Below are 21,328 nucleotides of genomic sequence, written 5' to 3' on the forward strand. Positions count from 1 at the left end.
CCAAACCTATAAAGAGCACAAAAAACAAAACAGGGTTAATGCTAGAGATCCTAATAGCATTCCTAGCACACAAACCATAACTAACAATATACAAACACCAGAAGATAAGCTAGATAACTTGGATCTTCAAAAACTAAACACTTATGCTCATCAAAAAAACTTCACCAGAAGAGGGCCTACAGACTGGGAAAAAATTATTGGCTAGCACAAATCCAACAAAGGTCTAATCTCAAAAATCTATAGGAAAATCCAACACCTCAACAACAAAAAGACAAATAATCCAACTTAAAAATGGGCAACACTTCACTAAAGAAGACATTCAGGTAGCTAACAGACACATGAGAAAATGTTCGAGATGACTATCCATTAAGCAAAAAAAAAAAACCAAACCCACTGCCGTCTAGTCGATTCCAACTCATAGCGACTCTATAGGACAGAGTAGTAGCACTGCCCCACAGGGTTTCCAAGGGGTGGTTGATGGATTTGAACTGCTCACATTTTGGTTAGCAGTCAAGCTCTTTAACCACTGTGCCACCAGGGCTCCCACTAGCCATTAGAGAAATACAAATCAAAACTACAACGGGATACCCTCTCACCTTGACATTACTGGCATGAATCAAAAAACAGAAAATAAGAAATGTTGGAGAGGCTGTGGGGAAACTGGAACTCTTATGCGCTGCTGGTGGGAATGTAAAATGTTACAACCATTTTGAAAAATGACATGGCACTTCCTTAAAAAGCTAGAAATAGAAATACCATATGATCCAGCTATTCCACTCCTAGTAAGATATCCTAGACATATAACAGCCATCACACGAATAGACATATGCATATCCATGTTCACTGCAGCATTATTCACAATAGAAAAAGATGGAAACAACCTAAGTGCCCACCAACAGGAGAACGGATAAACAAACTATGGTACACACGCTATGAAATACTACCCAATAATTAAGAACAATGGTGAATCTGTGAAACATCTCACAACAGGCATGAATCTGGAAGGCATTATGCTGAGTGAGGTAAGTCTACCACAAAAAGATAAATACTTTATGAGACCACTATTATAAAAACTCAAGAAAAGGTTTACACACAGAAAGAAATGATCTTTGGTGGTTACTAGGGAGCGGGGCGAGGAAGGAAAAACACCAACTAGACAATAGATTAGCGGTAACTGGTGAAGGAAGACAATACACAATACTGTATTGCCTTCCTTCACCAGCTAGAACAATTTGCCCAAGGCAAGGTCATAGAAGCTCCATAGACACATCCAAACTCCCTGAGGGACCAAATTACTAGGCTGAGGAGGGGACCATGGTCTCAGGGGACAACTAGCTCAATTGGCATAACATAGTTTATAAAGAAAATATTCCACATCCTACTTTGGTGAGTAGCATCTGGGTTCTTAAAAGCTTGTCAGCAGCCATCTTACCCTATGTGGCATAAGGAAGAATGAAGAAAACCAAAGACTCAAGGAAAAGATTAGTCCAAAGGACTAATGGACCACAACTACCAAGCCTCCACCAGACTGAGTCCAGCACAACTTGATGGTGCCTGACAGGAATCACAATAGAGGGTCCTGGACAGAGCTGGAGAAAAATATAGAACAAAATTCTAACTCTCAAAAAAGACCAGACTTACTGGTCTGGTAGACTGAAGCAACCCCAAGGGTACGACACCCAGACACCCTTTTAACTCAGTATTGAAGTCACTCCTGAGGTTCACCCTTAGGCCAAAGATGAAACAGGCCCATAAAAAAAGACTAAATGGGCACACAGGATCAGGGGCAAGAACAAGAAGGCAGGAGGGGACAAGAGAGCAGGAAACAGGGAACCCAAGGTTGAGAACGTGAGTGTGTTGACATGTCATGGGGTTGGCAAACAAACTCACAAACAATATGTGTATTAATTGTTTAATGAGAAACTAACTTGCTCTGTAAATCTTTATCTAAAGTACAAAAAAAAAAAAAAGACATATTTGTTCTTCTGGCAGTCAACAGTATATTCCATATTCACCAAAAGCAAAATTGAATGCAACAGTTCTTCTTCAGTCTTCCTTAGCAGGTATCTAATGTGAAGACTTCTACAAACTGTTCCAGTCTGAAACTGATCAAATGTGTGATCAAGATACACTAATGATTGGAATGCACGTTGGAAACAAAGAAGAAGGAACAGAAGTTGGAAAATGTGGCCTTGATGATAGGAACAATACCAAAAACAGCATGATAGAACTCTGAAAGATCAATGATTAATTCACTGAAAATACTTTTTTTCAACACAATCAATGACCATAAACATGGACTTCGCCAGATGGATTACAGTGAAATCAAATCGACTACATCTGTGCAAAGAAACAATGGAGTAGTTCACTATCATCAGTCAGGACAAAATCAGAGGCCAACTGCAGAAGAGACCATCAACTGTTTATATGCAAGCTCAAGTTGAAGCTGAAGGAAAAAAAGGAAGTCCACGGGAGCCGAAGTATGACCTTAAATATATTCCACTTCAATTTCAGAAACCACCTCAAGAACAGATTTGACACAGAGAACACTTAGGACCAAAGACCGGAAAAGTGCAGGATGACACTAAGGACATCAGACATGAAGAAAGTAAAAACTCATTAAAAAGAAGGAAAAGGTCAAAAGGGATGTCACAAGAGACTCAAACTTTCTCTTAAGTGTAGAGTAGCTAAAGTGAACCAAAAAAATGATGGAATAAAATAGATGAACAGAGGCTTCAAAGGGAAGCTTGAGAAGACAAGATAAAGTATTATAATGAAATGTTCAAAGGCCTGGAGTTAGAAAAACCAAAAGGGAAGACCATGCTTGGAATTTCTCAAACTGAAAGAACCGAAGAGAAGATTCAAACCTCAAGCTGCGATACTGAAAGATTTTATGGGCAAAAAAACTGAATGACGTAGGAAGCATCAAAAGAAGATGGAAGGAATAGACAGTCACTGTACCAAAAAGAACTGACGGACGTTAAACCATTTCAAGAGCCGCTGGTATTGAAGGAAGAAGTTCAAGCTGAACTAAAACCAAAAAAACCAAACCCACTGCCATAGAGTCAATTCCGACTCATAACCGGAACTAAAGGCATTGGCAAAAACAAGCAGTTGCATGCCCTGGATGCCCACAACAATTACAGAAGAAGACAAGCAAGTATTGATAAAAATCAATCATCTCAGAATTCTGGATACCAATTAAAGGGTTACAGGACCAAACAAAAAAAAGTCAAACCCACTGCCGTCAAGTTGATTCCAACTCATAGCGACCCTATAGGACAGAGTGGAACTGCCCCATAGGGTTTCCAAGGAGCACGTGGTGGATAAGAGCAGCCATAGCTCTTAACAAGTACACCATCAGGGTTTCCTGTAGGACCAACATACAGATAACATACAGCTGATAGTAGCATGGAGGTTCCCAGAGCGTCCTCATCACACCTGTCAATACCAGTTCAGCTCAGCCACCTTGGAGCAGCAGCAACCAGTGCAGTGCAGCCCACATTTTGTGAACAGCCAAGCCCAGATGAAGTCACCATGGGCAAGGATGCCCAAGCACGAAGATCTAAGTGAAAAGCACTGTGGTACGCCTCAGCCTAGGACTGTGTGGATCCCAGGAAGGAGCAGCATGCAGGATGCAGTGCAGTCCTGACTTTGTGAACAGCCAAGCCCTGGGGAAGGTATCCCAGTCAAGGACACCTGAGCACACAGACTTAAGAAAGGGTACCATGGTGTACAGCAAACCTGAGATCACATGGGTCCCAGGAGGAAGTCGTATGCAGTGTGGCACAGACTTTTTGAACAGCCAGGCCCCAGTAAAGGTACAGTGTGCAAGCACAAATGAGCAGGCAAACCTAAAAAAGGGCACTGTAGCGCACCACAGGCCCAAGAGCTCGCGCCCCCTATGAGGAAGTGGCAAGCAGGGCACAGTGCGGCCTGGACTTTGTGAACAGCCAGGCCCTGATGAAGGTATCGTGGGCAGTAACACCTGAACAACAGGCCTAAGAAGGGGTACTGCAGTACACTGCAGGCCTAAAACCATGCAGGTCCCAAAAGAGACCAGCATGCACAACCTACTGCAGCCCAGACTTCGTGAACTGCCAGACCCCAGTAAACACAACACGGCGAGTATGACTGAGCACACAGACCTAAACAACAGACCTAAGGGGTGCCGTGGCACACTGCAAGCCTGAGTCCTACTAGCTCTTGGGAGGAAGAGATGTGCAGACCACAACATGGCCCAGACATTGTGAATCAGGTAAAACATCACAGCAGAAACACTGCAGCACATAAACAAAAGAGTGCCATGACACACCACAGGCCTCAATATTCATGAGTCCTATAAGGGAGTTGCGTGGAGTGTGCAATGTGGCCTGGACTATATGAGCACCCAAGCCTGGGACAGAGAGACATGCTGAACACAACACAGGCCAAAACTCCTTAGCAGGCAGGCCTGGGATAGGCTGGGGTCCTCATGAGTCCTGAAAAGAGAAATACATTAAGCACAGTGCAGGCCTGAGTACATGAACAGTGAGGACATGTGGTGAACTGCCAATAGACGCCACTTTTGGGGTTGGGTTCTGAGGGTGGTACTGCATAGCTAATGCCCCCAGGAGGGGAGAATTGTGGTTAGTCTGCAACACCTGCAGCTCCTGTGGGATGAGGGGGAATATGGGACCAGAGCTGCATGGCTCGTGCTCACAGTGCAGGAGATCTGCAGTGAGAATTCAGTGATAGCTGGTAAGACCAAATGGGAGGGCAGGCACGGGACAGCAGGGCAAGGGGGAACATTCAGTGTCCCTGGGGGAGAGTCCAGTACCAGAGTAATGTGATCAATGTCCCTGATATTTAGTGGTAAGCCAACCACACAGGTGTTACAAGCTATAGAGTTTGGTGCTACAGAGGCACAGGCAGCACCTCCAACCAGGCATAAAGCATACCAAAGTATTACACACAGTGACCCCAATATCTGTGGGGAGGCCATCACATCTTGGCTAGAAGCCACACAGCTTGATGCTGAAGTGTCCTCCCACTCAGGGAAACCAGAGGTAAAATGGTGACAGTGAGCATCCCTGTTCAGGGAAGCCAACAGCAACGGGAAAACAGCACGTATACCTTCAATAATTTAAAATCATAACAATAATAAAGGAGAGTAAATACTTGAGAAGAGGGAGAATTTAATTCAGACAACAGAGAAAAACAGCTTAATGACCCAATTACAACCAGCAATCACAAAGCATATGAAGAGGCATGAAAGAATGGTCCATGCAAAAGACCAAAATAAAGGACAGAAACTGTACCCAAGGAAAGACGGATAACAAAATCACTGAAGACTTTAAAGCCACAAGTAGTGAGCATGCTCGAAAAGTTAAAGGAAAACATGGGAAAAGAACTAAAGGATACCAGGAAACAATCCAAGAACAGAAGAAGACTTTCAATAAAGAAATAATACATTTTTTTTTAATTAGAAATACTAGACCTCAAAAGAACAATAATGGAAATGAACAATTCTCTGAAAGCGTTCAGAAGCAGATCTGAATTGGCATAAAAAAGAATCTGCAAACTCAAAGACTGAGCAATTGAGATTATTCAATATGAACGGCAAAAAAGGAAAAAAAAAATGATGAAAAATGAACAAAGCCTAAGGGATCCATGGGATACCATCAAGCAGAATAATATAGGGATTATGGGAAGTCCAAAAGGAGAAGAGAGAAAAGGAAAGAAAGAATTTTTCAATAATGACTGAAAACTTCCCAAATATGATGAAAGTCAAGAACCTGCACATCCAAGATGCTCAGTGAACTCCAAGTAGGATAAATCCATAAACAGCCACATGAAGGCATATTAAAATCAAACTCTCAAAAAAACAAAGACAAACTGAAAATTTTGAGAGTAGCATGAGAGACTCAAAGTACCACACACAAGGGGTCTTCAATAAGATTAAATGCCGATTTCTATGCAGAAACTATGCAGGCAAGGAAGCAGTGGGATGATACATTCAAAGCGCTGAAAGAACTGTCAACCAAGAATACTATATCTAGAAAACTATCATTCAAAAATGACAGCGAAAAGGTTGGGGAGGCAAGGAGTTTAAGTTAATGGAAGTGAAACAACCAGAACACAAATAACAGGAGTGTTAACACAATGTGAAGAATGTAACTAAGGTCAGCGATCATTACGTCTAGAAACTGTTGAATGGGAGCAGGTTTTGTTGTGTATATTTTTCACCAAAAGTAAAATAAAATATCCATTTAAAAAATTAGGACAAAATTAAAACGTTTTCAGATAAACAAAAGCTGAAAAAATGTGTTACCAACAGACCAACACTGAAAGAAATACTAAAGAGAATCCTCCAGAAGGAAAAGTAAAAACACTTCATAGTAACTTGAAGTTGTACATGCAGGGGAACATTTTTTCCCACTAAAGGAAATGTCTTCATAAGTATAAAAGCCAGAGTTAAGGGACTACTGATTGGTAAATACAACTGACATGTCCTTAACACTTTATAAAGACAAAAGCATTAAAAATTAAAAAATAAATAAATATATACATACAATAATAGCAATAAAACAAATTCAAGTTATAAGGTATCTGAGGTATAAAGATTTAATCAGTGATAGCAACAATATAAACAGAAGAAGAGGGCTGATATAAGTATAGGGTGTTTGTACGTTACTGAAGCTAAGCTGTTATCAATATAAGCCAGGTAAACACAAATATGGAAACCCTGGTGGTGTAGTGGTTAAGCGCTACGGCTTCTAAACAAAGGGTCAGCAGTTCAAATCTGCCAGCCGCTCCTTGGCAACTCTACAGGGCAGTTCTACTCTGTCCTATAGGATCACTATGAGTCGGAATTGACTTGACAGCACTGGGTTTGGTTCGGTTTGGGTTTAAGTACAGATATAAGATGTTAAATGTAATCCTCATGGTAACCACATAAAAACTAAAAAATTATATGTAGAACAAAGAAATAAGAAACAAAATGGTTCAGCACACAAGAACACAAAAATCTATACACAAAAGAAGTCAGTACGGGAGAAAAAAGAACAAAGAAGGTACAAGACACACTAAAAAATGGCAACTAAGAACTCCTCCTTTATTGGTAATTACCATAAATGTATATGGATTAAAGGCCCCAATCAAGACTGACAGACTGCATACAAAAACATGGCCCACCTATATACACTCTACAAGAGACAAGCCTCAGGCACAAACACACAATTAGGCTGAATGTGAAAGGATGGAAAAAACTATTCCATGAAAACAGTAATCAAAAAAGGGCATGCATGGCAATTTTCACATTAAAAAAAATAGACTTTAAGTTCAAATCTATTGTAAGACACAAACGAGGACACTATACTAGTTGGAAAACTAGGTCTACTAGTTGAAAAACCTGGTGGCGTAGTGATTAAGAGTATGGCTGCTAACCAAAAGGTCAGCAGTTCAAATCCACCAGGCACTCCTCGGAAACTCTATGGGGCAGTTCTACCTATGTCCACAGGGTCGCTATGAGTCAGAATTGACTCTGTGGCAACGAGTTTGTTTGTTTGTTTTTATTATACTAGTCGGGGACTTTAATACACCGTTTTTGGTAATGGATAAAAAAAAAAATAGGTAGAACAACTAAAAAGAAGATCAATAGAAGACTCGAACAACACTACTGACCACCTAAACCTAACAGACACATGTAGAACACTCCAACCAAGAACAGCACAATATACACTCTTCTCCACTACACATGGAACATTCCCCAGGATAAACTGTATCTTAGGACACAAAGCAAATCCCAATAAATGTAAAAAATACAGAAATCACGCAGAGTATTTTTCCAATCACAGTGAAATGAAACTAGATATGAAGGCTTCGAACCAGTTCAAACTGCTTCAGTCATGGTTGATGAAACAAAATTGGAACAGATATGAATTTTTTTAAAATTTGAGTGAAGCAGAACTATAACCAAAATACGAAAAATTACAGGTCAAAGTCCTGGAATGGGAGACTCGGAAGAGGCATAGTTAGACCTTTTAGGAGGCGGACCTGGGAGATGTGGGATACTGTCAGGACTGTGAAGAATGACACACATTCAAAGCGGTACAGTCGGCTGCCCTCGTTAAGCACAGCATCACTGTTTCTGACTCTGCCAGTCAAGAGATCTGGCTGCTATGTAATGCACATGCTGCCCTTGTTTTCTAAGAGGAAGATTAAGTTTCCAGGAGGGCTCCAACTCATATTTTTCCAGTTCCAGTTATCATTTAGGTTCACTCACATTTTTAAAATCCAGGTTCATTCGAATTTCGCTTCATCAGCCATGACTGAACCAAGAAGCAGCAGTTCAAAGTCCTGCTAGAAGTTAATAACTCAAAAAAAAAAACAAGGAACATACACAAACATGTGGAAACTAAGTAACACTATTAAACAACCACTGAGTAAAGAAATCAAGATTGAAATTTAAAAAATACTTAAGAGTCAAATGAAATTGAAATAAAACATATCAAAACCTATGGGATGCAGCAAAGGCAGTACTCAGAGGGAAATTCATAGCAATAAATGTCTACATTAAAAAAGAATGAAAATCCTAAATTAATAATCTAATCCGACAATTTGAGGAACTAGAAAAGGAAAAGCAAACTAACTGAAAGCTACCAAGAAGAAGAAAAAAATAAACACCCCAGCAGAAAAAAATGAAATAGAGAACAGAAAAGCAATAGAGAGAATCAGCGAAACCAGAAGTTGGTTTTTTGAAAAGATCAATAAAATCAACAAAACTTTGGTTAGATTAACAAAAAAAGACAGAGAAGATGTAAATATGTAAATATAGAAATGAAAAGTGAGGACATGAAAACCAACTATAGAAACAAAAAGGATTGTAAAGGAATACTATGAACAGTGGTATACCAACAAATTAGGTAACTTGGAGAAAATTAACAAATTCCTAGAAACACACCCTACATTGACTCAAAAAGCAGCAGTAGATATCAACTAACCTATAAGGAAAAAGACAGACTCAGTAATCAAAAATGTCCCAACAAAGAAAAGCCTTGGACCAGATGGATTCACTGGGGAATTCGACTAAATATTTATAGAAGTGACTGCAATCCTACTTATGCTTTTTTAAAAAATTGAAGAATAATGAACACTTCTGAACTCAATCTATAAGGCAAGCATTACCTGGATAAAAAAGCCAGACAAGAACATCCCAAGAAAATAACAAACCAATATTCCTAATGATCAAAGACACAAAAACACTGAACAAAATGCTAGCAAACTGAATCCAAAAACATATTAAAAAGATTATACACCCTGATCAAGGGAGATTTATTCCAGGAATGCAAGGGTGGTTCAATATTAGAAAATCAACCAATTTAATACACTACATTAATAAAACAAAGGAAAGACCCATATGATCATCACAATCAATGGAGAAAAGCATTTGACAAAATTCAACACCCTTTCATGATAAAAACGATCAAAAAGATAGGAACAGAAAGGAAATTCCTAAATATAATAAAGGACATTTTTTTAAAAAACCTACAACTAACCATCACATTCAATGGAAAAAGACTGAAAGATTTCTCATTAAGATAAGGAACAAGACAAGGATGCCAACCTGGAAGTCCTTGCCAGAGTAAAAAAAAGGTCTTTAAATCAGGAAGGGGGAAATAAAATTATCCCTTTTTGCAGATGACATGACACTGCATTAAAAAAAAAAAAACCAAAGATTCCACAAGAAAGCTATTATACCTAATAAATGAATTCTTCAAAGTGGAAGGGCATAATGTCAACACGCAAAAATTAGTCGGGTTTCTATGCATAAGCAATGAGCAAGCTGGAAAAGAAAGAGAGGAAGCACTACCATTGACAATATTATCTAAGAGAATAAAATACCTAGGAATAAAATTAACCAGGAAGGTGAAAGACCTGTACACAGAAAACTATAAAACATTACTAAAAGAAATTAAAGAAAATCTAAATAAATGAAAGGCATTCTGTGTTCATGGACTAGAAGACTTCATATAGTTAAGATGTCAATTACTACTCAAAGCAATCTATAAACCCAATGCAATTCCCACCAAAATTCCAAGAGCCCTTTTCACAGAAATGGAAAAGGCAATCTCAAAATTTATATGAAAGGGAAAGCAAATTTGAAGAACAAGAATAAAGTGGGAGAATTCATACTTCCTGATTTCAAAACAGACTATAAAGTTACAGTAATCAAACAGCCTGGTACTGGTACAATGATAGACATATAGGCCAATGGAACAGAATTTCTCAATTCTTGGATACAAAAATGAATCCAAGCACGTATGATTAATTGACTTCCGACAAGTCCAGTATACAGAGAAGGAAGAGTCTCTTCAATAAATGATGCTGGAAAATTTAGATTTCTACATGCAGAAGAATGAATCAGGATCCAAGCCTCATATCACACATGAAAACCAATTCAAAATAGACCAAGACCTAAATGTGAAAACTAAAACCATAAAATTCTTAGAAGACCATATATGGGCTTGGCTGGGTGACCTAGTGTTTAACGATGGATTATCAGATATTTCAACAAAAGCACAAGCAGCAAATCACAAAATAGATAACTGGGACATCATAAAAATTAAATGCTTTTGTTCATCAAAAAACCATCAGAGTAAAAGTAAAATCCACAGACTGTGAAAAAATTTTGAGAAAACACATACATCTGGTAAAAGTCTAATATCCAAAACATATAAAATATTTCTATAACTTAACAAAAAGACAAACAACCCAATCGAACAATAGGCAAAGACTTGAAAAGGCATTTCACCAAAAAGGATATTCAAATGGACAACAAGCATATGAAAAGATACTCAATGTCATTAGCTATTAAACCAAAAACCCAAACCCGCTGCTGTTGATTCCAACTTGTAGCAACCCTACAGGACAGGGTAGAAATGCCCCATAGGGTTTCTAAGGCTGTAAATTTTTACAAAAGCAGACTGCCACATCTTTCTCCCATGGAGCAGCTGGTGGATTCGAAGGGCCAAACTCTAGGTTAGCAGCTGAGCACTTAACCACTGTACCACCAAGGCTCCTTCATTAGCCATTACCTAAAAACCAAACCCAAACCCACTGCCATCAAGACGATTTCAACTTATAGCAACCCTATTTTTTTTATATAGGCAGAGTAGAACTGCTCCACTGTGGGTTTCCAAGGAGTGGCTGGAGGATTCCAACTGCTGACCTTCTGGTTAGCAACCAAGCTCTTAACCACTGCATCACCAGGGGCTCCTCCATTAGCCATTAATATAAATACCCACTGCCGTCGAGTGGATTCCGACTCATAGAGACCCTATAGCACAGAGCCAAGCTGCCCCACAGGGTTTTCGAGGAGTGCCTGGTAAATCTGAACTGCTGACCTTTTGGTTAGCAGCTGTAGCACTTAACCCCTATGCCAACAGGGTTTCCTCATTAGCCATTAAACCAAAAAAAACCAGACCCATTGCCGTCGAGTTGATTCCAACTCATAGCGACCCTATAGGACAGACTAGAATTGCCCCATAGTTTCCAAGGAACGCCTGGTGGATTTGAACTGCTGACCACTTGGTTAGCAGGTGTAGCACTTAACCTCTATGCCACCAGGGTTCCCCATTAGACATTAGGGAAATGAAAATCAAAACCACAGGCTACCACCTCACCCCCATTAGGACGGCAGTGAAACAGAAAAACACAAAACAGGTGTTGGAGAGGCTGTGGGATGTAAAATGGTACAACCACGATAGAAAACATTTTGCTAGTTCCTCAGAAAGTTGGACACAGAACTACCATACGACCCAGGAATACAAACAGAAACCTGTGAGCCAATGTTCACTGCAGCACTATTCACAATATCCAAAAGGTGGAAAAAAACAAAATGTCCATAAATGGATGAATGGATAAACAAAATGTGGTATTTACATACAATGAATATTACTCAGCTGTGAAGAGAAATGAAGGCCTGATACATGCCACAACATGGATGAGCCCTGAAAACATGCTGAGAGAAGTAAGTCAGATGCAAAAGGACAAATACTGTATGTTCTCACTTCCATGAAATAAGCAAGTGTAGGGTAATGCTATTCAGCTATATACATCCCCTCCTAATGGAATCAGCTTTGCTCTTCCCCGAAGCATGCTGGGGATGAATTCAGGATGGACTCGGGGTAAGGTAAAACGCTGGGAGTGGCATGACTGGGCCAGCGGACAAGGCCAAGGAATGCCTTAGCAACAGGAAGGAAAACATCTGGGTCTGGACGTGAAGTCCCTGGAACAAACACTGACTGCCCAAGGACGTGGGAGAAAAACAATGAGCCTTGGTCCCAGCTGGCATGGTATATAAGCTTGTGTCCCTTGCTAGGTGGTTGTGGAACGCTAAACTGGCCCAGCCGCCGCCCTGGGCCACAGTCCTGTAAGTAAGCTTCCCAAATAAACCATATGTCATGATCGCTGGTTCCAGAGTCTTTCTTCGGTCTCTTGGAGATGCCATTGACTTGGGTTCAGGTGCCACGGGGTTGTTACACAATAGCAAGTATATAAAAACCAAAGATTATTAGTGATAACTGGGGCAGGAGGGAAGAGGGAAAGGGGCAGTTTTTGCTTAGGGGGCATTTAGCATATGTTAAAGGTGGTGGAATGATTAGGAAAAGGAAAGTGAGAATGGTTGCATATTATGAAGAATGTAATCAATGTCACTGAGCTGTACATGTGAAAATTTTTGAGTTGATAAAGGTTTTGTGGTGTATATTTTCACAAATCAAAAAAAATCTTTTTAGGTGGCACCAGATATGGCTGAAGTTTGCACAGCATGACTGATGTAACTGATGTCAATAAACTGTACACAGGGACGATGGATAAATGGGCAAATGCTAGGTTGTGTGTGGCTTTGCAGCAATAACCAAAACATGATAATAAAGGGGGAGGGGTGCCTACAAATGCTGATACTAATTCGACATAACCAACCATTTCATGGGATTAGTTCTCTTGGTTTGGAGGCTTCGGGTCATGTACTAATGGGACAATCGAGTCAACTGCCATAATATAATTCTTAAATGTTTATGTTCTACCTCCCAATATAGTGAGTAGTATCTGGGATCTTAAAAGCTTGCAAGCGGCCATCAAAGACACAACTATTGGTCTTTATTTGTCTGAAACAAAAGATAAAAAAGTAAACCCAAGAATCAGAGAAGGAACTGGACTACAGGACTAATGATCCACATGAACCACTGCCTCCTCCACCTTGAGACCAAAAGAAGTAAATAGTGCCTGGCTACCACTACTGAACTTTCTGATCAGGGCTACAATAGATGAATACTGATAAAAAGAGCAAAAAGTATGGAAAAGAACTTCAAATTCTTAAAGAACCCAATCTTACTGGATCTATTGAGGCTGGAGGAGTCACCGAGATTATGGCCCTAAACTGCTCTTCAAACCTTGAATTGAAAATATCCCCTGAAGTCACCTTTAAACTATGTAACAGTTTAGCCGAAAGAGTAGACGGGTCATCCTTGCGTATTGTGTCTCTTAAAAAAAAAGGAAATTTTCTGTGTAAGACCAAAAGATCTAGAGTTACTCTGAAGCATAGATGAGAAGGTTGGGAGACAAGGAGATTAAGTAAATGAAAGTGAAACAACTAGAATACAAAAAAACAAGAATGTTGACACAAAGTGAAGAACGTCACCAACGTTATTCATCATTACATCTAGATCTGTGGAATGGGTACAGGTTTTGCTGTGCGTATTTTCACCAAAAATTAAAAACAAAATTGTTTTAAAAAGATCTTTCTAAAGTGTTAAAAAGCAAGGATGTTACTTTGATGACTAAAGTCTGCTTGACCCCAAACCATGGTACTTTCAGTCACTTCATATGTATGTGAAAGCAGAACAATGAAGAACGAACGAAGACTGAAGGTGAACTGACCCATTAGAATTGTGGTGCTGGGGAAGCATACTGAAGATACCATGGAGTGACAGAAGAACGAACAAATCAGTCTTAAAGGAAGCACAGCCAGAATGTTCTTAGAAGCAAGGACTGCGAGACTGACTGACTGACTTACTTTGTACACACTATCAGGAAAGACGGACCACTAGAAAAGGACATCGTGTTTAGAATTGTGGAAGGTAAAGCCCTCCATGAAATGGATTGGTACTTTCGCTGCAAGAACGGGCTCAAACGTACCAACAATTGATAGGATGGTACAGAGCAGGCTATGTTTCATCCTGTTATACGTAAGATTGCCATGAGTCAGGGCCAACTCAACAGCAACTAGTAACAACAACACAAAATGTACAAGAAATTATGGGGGACGCAGGGTGAAGAAGACATAGTCCCTAATCTTACAATTTCTACACAATTACGGAATAAAGACACAGACACAAACCTAATAAAAAAAAGAAAAACCACTGCCATCAAGTCAATTCCAACTCATACTGACCCCACAGGACAGAGTAGAACTGCCACCATAGGTTCCCAAGGCTGTAAATCTTTACAAAAGCAGACTGCCACATCTTTCTCCCTCAGAGCAGCTGGTGAGTTCAATCTGCTGACTTTCTGGTTAGCAGCCAAGTGCTTTAATCACTGCATGACCAGGGCTCCTAAATAAACCTAATATTAGATGTAAAATCATTTACGTGAGTTAATACATATAAAGCACTTAGTACAGCGTTGTTGTTGTTACTGGGTGCCATCGAGTCAGTAGCAGCCCCATGTGACAGAGCAGAACTGGCTTATAGGGTTTTCTTATCTGTAGTCTTCGTGGAAGCAGACTGCCAGGTCTTTCTCCCTCAGAGTAGCTAGGAGAGTTCAAACAAGCAACCTTTCAGTAAGCAGCCAAGCACTTAACCATTTGCCCTACCAGAGCAAATAAATGGTTATGTAGGTTTTCAAGCAGAAAAATAACAATATAAGTTGTGCTGAAGAGAAAGTCATCTCAAAAGATAGAATACTAGTTAGTATCACATATTAAACACTCCAAGCATGAAGTACTTTGAACCTGACCTAGGGAGATGGTTGTTGTTGTTTTTGTTGTTCTTAGGTGCCATTGAGTCCCTTCCAACTCACAGCTGCCCTATGCACAACAGAACAAAACACTGCCTGGTCCTGCACCACCCTCACAATCACTGCTATGTTTGAGCCCACTGTTGCAGCCACTGTGTCAATATATCTCGTTGAGCATTTTCCTCTTTTTTGCTGAGGCTGTACTTTACCAAGCATGATGTCCTTCTCCAAATAACATGTCCAAAGTACGTGAGACGAAGTCTTGCCATCCTCGCTTCTAAGGCACATTCAGGCTGTACCTCTTCCAAGACAATTTCTACATTCTTCTGGCAATCCACGGTATATTCAATATTCTTCGTCAACACCATAATTCAAAGCCATCAATAATTCTTCAGCATACATACAAGCATACATAAAAGGCAACTGAAAATAGCATGGCTTGCATCGGGCACACCTTAGTCCTCAAAGTGACATCTTTGCTTTTGAATACTTTAAAGAGGTCTTCTGCAACAGATTTGCCCAATGTAATACATCCTTTGATTTCCTGACTGCTGCTTCCACAGGCATGGATTGTGGATCCAAGCAAAACAAAAACTTTGATAACTTCAATCTTTTCTCCATTTATCATGATGTTGTTTATTGGTCGAGTTGTGAGGATTTTTTTCTTTATGTTGAGGTGTAATCCATACTGAGGGCTGTAGTCTTTAATCTTCTTCAGCAAGTGCTTCAAGTCCTCTTCGCTTTCAGCAAGCAAGGTTGTGTCATCTGCATATTGCAGGTTGTTAATGAGTCTTCCTCCAATCCTGATAAAGTGTTCCTCTTTATACAATTCAGCTTCCCAGATTATTTGTTCAGCATACGAATTAAATAAGTATGATGAAAGGATACAACTCTGACATAAACCTTTCCTGATATTAAACCACACAATATCCCTCTTGTTCTGTTTAAATGACTGCCTCTGGGCCTATGTGCAGGTTCCACATGAGCACAATTAAGTGGTCTGGAATTCCCACTGTTCGCAATGCTATTCATAATTTGTTATGACCCACACAGTCAAATGCCTTTGCATAGTCCATAAAACACAGGTAAACATCTTTCTGGTATTCTCTGCTTGCAGCCAAGATCCATCTAACATCAGCAATGACCCCTTGTTCCATGTCCTCTTCTGAATCCAGCTTGAATTTCTGGCAGTTCCCTGTCAATGTACTGTTATAACTGGTTTTGAATTACCTTCAGCAAGATTTTGCTTGTGTGATATTAATGATATTGTTCAATAATTTCTTATTCTGCCAATCACATATCTTCGGTATGGGCACAAATATGGGTCTCTTCCAGTCGGATGGCCAGGTAGCTGTCTTCCAAATTTCATGGCAAAGATAAGTGAGTGCCTCCAGTGTTGCACCCATTTGTTGAAACATCTCAATTGGTATTCTGTCAATTCCTGGAGCCTTGTTTTTTGCCAATGTCTTCAGTGCAGCTTGGACTTCTTCCTTCAATACAATCAGTTTTTGATCAAATGCTACCTCCTGAAATGGCTGCAGGTTGACCAATTCTTTTTGGTACCGTCACTCTGTGTATTCCATCCATCTTCTTTTGATGCTTCCTGCATATTGTAAAGTATTACAATGAAAGGTGCAAAGACCTGGAGTTAGAAGACCAAAAGGGAAGAAAATGCTCAGCATTTCTCAAGCTGAAAAAACTGAAGAAAAAATTCAAGCCTAGGGTGATAGAAATAAAAAAGAACTTCTTGGGGCAATACTATCATGGTACCCAGCCTCCAAGATGGTCATCCCCCTATGAATCCCACTCCTGGCATTCATATCCTACCTAATCCCCTCCCACATCATACCAGGTTTTTCCATGTGACCAACAGAAAAGTGCAGAAGTGAGAGTACATCACTTTTAAGATCAAGTTATAAAAGACACTGGGACCTTCATCTTGGTCGCTACTGCTCTCGTACTTGTGGACGCCAGCTGCCATGTTGTGAGCTGCCCTATGAAACATGGCAAGGAATTAAAACTTGGCGATAATCATGGGGGTGAGCTTAGACATGGATCCTCTAGCTCCAGTCTACCTTTTATTTAATTGCAACTTTATGGGAGACACTGAGCTAGAACCACCCAGGCAAACCATTACCAAATTCCTGACCCTCAGAAACTGTTAGGTAATAAATATTTGTTTTAAGTTGTTTCAGTTTTGAAGCAATTTGTTACACAATTGATACAACTACTAAAAAAGAGAAACTGATAGGGTTTTGAAAGCTGACAGAATAAAGAAAAAAAGCAGTGAAAATCCCTCAAAAAACGCTAAGCTTTCTAATAAGTCAAAAAGAACTGTTAGAACTGAGAGTGAGAGAATGATGACTTTGCTTAGTTTAACTGAACTCAGGAGGAAGGTCAAGAATGAAATACAGATCTCAAAGCCATTTTCAGCAGTGAACTAAACCAAAACCGCTGCCATCAAGTCGATTCCAACTCATAGCTACCCTATATGACAGAGTAGAACTGCCCCACAGGATTGATATCAATGATATCAGCTGCCTAGAGAAAACACGTAAGAAAAAAGACTAGGTCAAGAATTAGAACATGGGAGAAAGACGTAAAGAGAAGTAAATGACAGATAGAGAGCAAGACAGACAGAAAATTAGGATAGCAATATAGGAGATGTCCCAAAAGAAATAAAAGCTGGAGATGAGTCAAATAACCAAGTAAATAACTTATATTCAACACAGCAATTTCAAAGAGTTAAGAAATTACTATATTTCTTTGATTTTTTTTCACACTTTAATATCAGGATGTATCTTAAAATTGATTAGTACATTTGACGTGAGTTTCTACTCCTTACAGTCAGTTAGAAAATTGACAGTGTGTCAGACAATCAACTGAAAAGCAAGGAAACATGGGAGTGATAAGGAAGTGGAACCAGTATATATGAACAATTTTTTTAGGAAGCTTTTCCATAAAAGGAAGATAAGTCAAGAAAGGAAGCACTGCGTTTACTTTTTTGTTTGGTTTTTAGTGTGATAAGACAAATACATTTATTAGAAAAAAACTTCAAAAGAGCTTTAAAATGATTAAAGACACGTTCCAGAAGAAACACAATGAATGTGTGTACTCAGGAATACAAGCGCAATTGTTTAATATAATTCATGCAAATTTCCTTCACGCCTAGACATTGGTAGGCGCTGGTATACAAAGACATGGACAGGTTAGCTTCAGGCTCCTCTCCCAGTGAGTGAGAAGAAAAAGATTCAGAGAAAGTTTAGGCAACAGAAGTATCTGGGAAAAAATGGCTGAGCCATTCCAGTTATCTACCACGGTCTTGGTGTGTTATACGACACAATAAAGGCAAAGGATTGCAAAACACCAGCTAGGGTAGTACCTATTTCACACACTAATTCCCTGGGGCCACTTCCGTCACCTCTACGAACGCGACCCCTTGCCCCTCCCAGGAAGTGGCTCTTTTTCACCCCAGTCTCCAGTCGGGCTCGTCTCCTTGCTCTGTGCATCCAGCCCTGGAGGCGAGGCTGAGCCCGTCCCCGGACAGACCGCGCCGGAGAGCCCGTGACCGGGGGAAAGCCGAGTCCGCACACCTGGGCAGGAGACCGACCGCGGCACCGGGCCCCGCAATGGGTCCAGTCCACGCTCGTAGACGGAACCGGCGGCAGCCTCCTCCGGGCTCCTGGACACAAAGCCCACCCTCACGCCGCTGCCAGCCCGCGGTCAAGGAAGCGCGCTCCGCGGACCCGCCGAAGACGACGGGACTCGGCGGAGCACTACTTCCCGCTGGGTTCCGGCGAGTTCGCTAGCAAGAGCGTAGCGAGAGCGCGCCGCCGGTCACAGCCCCACAGCGTACCTTGCGGCCTGGAGAGGGTCCTCCGCCGGACATCTCTGGGGCACCACCTCCACACCGATGGGCGGTCTCTTCAGGGTGTAAGAAGACCGCGCGCCACAGACCCCGCCCCGCCGCGCCGCCGGCCAAGCTCCGCGCACGGCCAGGCACCGCGGGCTACGATTGGCTAGCCAGAGCCACGAGGCGGGGCATCACCGGGGCCCCGCCTCCTGACCATTTGAGGACGGTGAGCCCCTGGCACCGCCCCGCCGCGCCGCACCGAGCCACAAGCAGCGATTGGCGGACAATCGGGTGCGGGGCGGGACTTCTCAGCCGGTCGCTTCCCGCTCTAGGCCGTGGCGTTGGCCGGAGAGGCTGAAGAGCTCAGGGTTGTCTGTGCCCTTTGCACCGGTACCCCGCGGCGCTGTGGGTCTCCAAGGTCTACTGCTAGCTTATCCAGCCTCGTCACCCGCCCAAAGCCTGCGGAGAGCGCTGTGGGCGGGCGTGCCGCTGGGCACTGAGGCTCCGGTGGGCGGGCTTGCGGGGCAGGCGCCTCGGTCGGCCATCCGCCTCCGGGTGCAGGCCTAGGTCAGAGCACAGATGCGGTCTGTTCTGTCAGGCCATTGGCTAATGTAAGTGTGATTGAACCGTGCCTTCCCTTTTACCTGGATCAGCTGATATCAGGTTACTCCTGGCCTGGCTGCTAATAATTTGGCCCTCCACCCCTCTGCAGCTGTAAGACTTTTTGAGATTTAAATTAGTAGGTAATGGTTTGTTGACTGTCCTTTTTCAGCTGGATAAGACAAATTTACGTTGCTATAGACCAGTTTCTATCAGGCTTCTGCAGTTCGGGTAGAGCTTTTTATGATTAATATTTGGTTTCGTGGATAAGAAAAATCTTAAAATCCAAGAAAGATGTCTGTTACTGATTTTCCTTTTCAACACTACGAATTCAGTAATTAATACTTAAGGATCGGTTATAGGTGTTCGTAAAACTGAACACGGTGGCAAGGAGACCTGGACCTGAGTAGAAGCTAGATCACAAAGTCTAACTGCGTAGAAAGTTTCTGTAATGAACTACCTATTATATAAAAAACTAAAACGTGATTTACACAAGTTGGAAATTTGTCAGTCTAGGGAGGAAGAAAGGATTTTCAGAAAGTCCTACTCTCAAAAGTATGGCAACCAAAAAACCCATTGCCCTTATGTTGATTCCAACTCATTAAAAAAAAAAAAAAACTGTTGCCGTCCAATCCATTCAGACTCATAGACACCCTAGAAAACAGAGTAGAACTGCCCCTTAGGGTTTCCAAGAAGTGCCTGGTGGGCTTGAACTGATGACCTTTTGGTTAGCAGCTGTAGCTCTTAACCACTACACCAACTAGAAGACAGGGTAGAACTGCCCCTTAGGGTTTCCAAGGTTGTAATCTTTACAGAAGCATACTGCCACATCTTTCTTCCATGGAACGGCTGGTAGGTTCGAAACACTTACCTTTCAGTTAGCATCCAAGTGCTTAACCACCGTGACACCAGGGCTCCTTCAAAAGTATTGTATATGTAAATTTCAGAACCTGAGGTGCTGGCATTTCTAAATTAGGTGATTCCAGACCTAAAATTAAGAAACTCCATTGTGGATTAAACTGAGATTTTTATTTCTACTGTAAAATCTAAAGAAACTGCACGTAGAAGTCCTCACTATACTTCTTCACTAGGAAACCTTAGTGGTGTAGTGGTTAAGACAGAATCTACTGGAAGGCAATGGGTTTATACCTCTTCGCTACTCTTCTAAAGAAATCATTTAGTATTTTGTCAAAGTTTACTGCTTGACTAACAAAAGCCAGAACTTCTAGATAAAGATTTGCCCAGCACCTGTTAAGAATATTTACATTTCAAGAGACGTGCTATCAGAACTGCTTGTAAGCCCTAACTCACACTTAGCCAGATAAGCAATGTTAATATTTCAAAAGAAAACTTCAGATTTAGGGTTAATTCTCTCCTAACCAAATCGTTGTTTTTACATTTCAAGAACTTCAATTAAGTTTGACTATATAGGGCCCTGATGCACAGTGGTTAAGAGCTCCACTGCTAACCAAAAAGTTGGCAATTTGAATCTACCAGCTGCTCCTTGGCAACCCTATGGGGCAGTTCTACTCTGTCCTTTAGTGTTGCTAGGAGGCGGAATTGATGATAGCAACGGGTTTGGTTTTTTGGTTTTGTATATAGTCGCTATTAGTCGGAATTGATTACATGGCACCGGGTTTGGTTTTTTGGTTAGGCCTGCAATTCATCACTGAACTTCCACATCAGAAATGTTCATAAAGCTTACTTTAGAGATATTGCCTTAGTCAAGTTGTTAGGAAATAAGAAATTAATGTTAGAATAAAAGTTTATGTTAAGGAAGTTTATAGTTTGTGTATAACTTGATACCAAAAACAAACAAAAAAAAATCCATTGCTGTTAGGCAGAATCCAGCCTATAGGACAGAATAGAGCTGTC

The 21,328-nt window shown here is 41.1% G+C and overlaps 1 protein-coding gene across 2 annotated transcripts in view; it reads right to left on the minus strand.

The window, feature by feature from the left end:
* The window catches only part of SPIDR (scaffold protein involved in DNA repair), a 778,935-nt gene extending 759,959 nt beyond the window's left edge, over positions 1–18,976 (minus strand). For both annotated transcript variants that reach the window (XM_064267703.1, XM_064267702.1), the window contains exon 1: positions 18,857–18,976. In XM_064267703.1, coding sequence (XP_064123773.1) covers positions 18,857–18,889 — 33 coding nt within the window. In that variant the 5' untranslated portion in view covers positions 18,890–18,976. The remainder of the gene's footprint in view (positions 1–18,856) is intronic.
* Between the last annotated feature and the right edge of the window lie 2,352 nt (positions 18,977–21,328).

Source organism: Loxodonta africana, chromosome 14 (assembly GCF_030014295.1).
Source record: "Loxodonta africana isolate mLoxAfr1 chromosome 14, mLoxAfr1.hap2, whole genome shotgun sequence".
NCBI classification, from domain to species: Eukaryota; Metazoa; Chordata; class Mammalia; order Proboscidea; family Elephantidae; genus Loxodonta; species Loxodonta africana.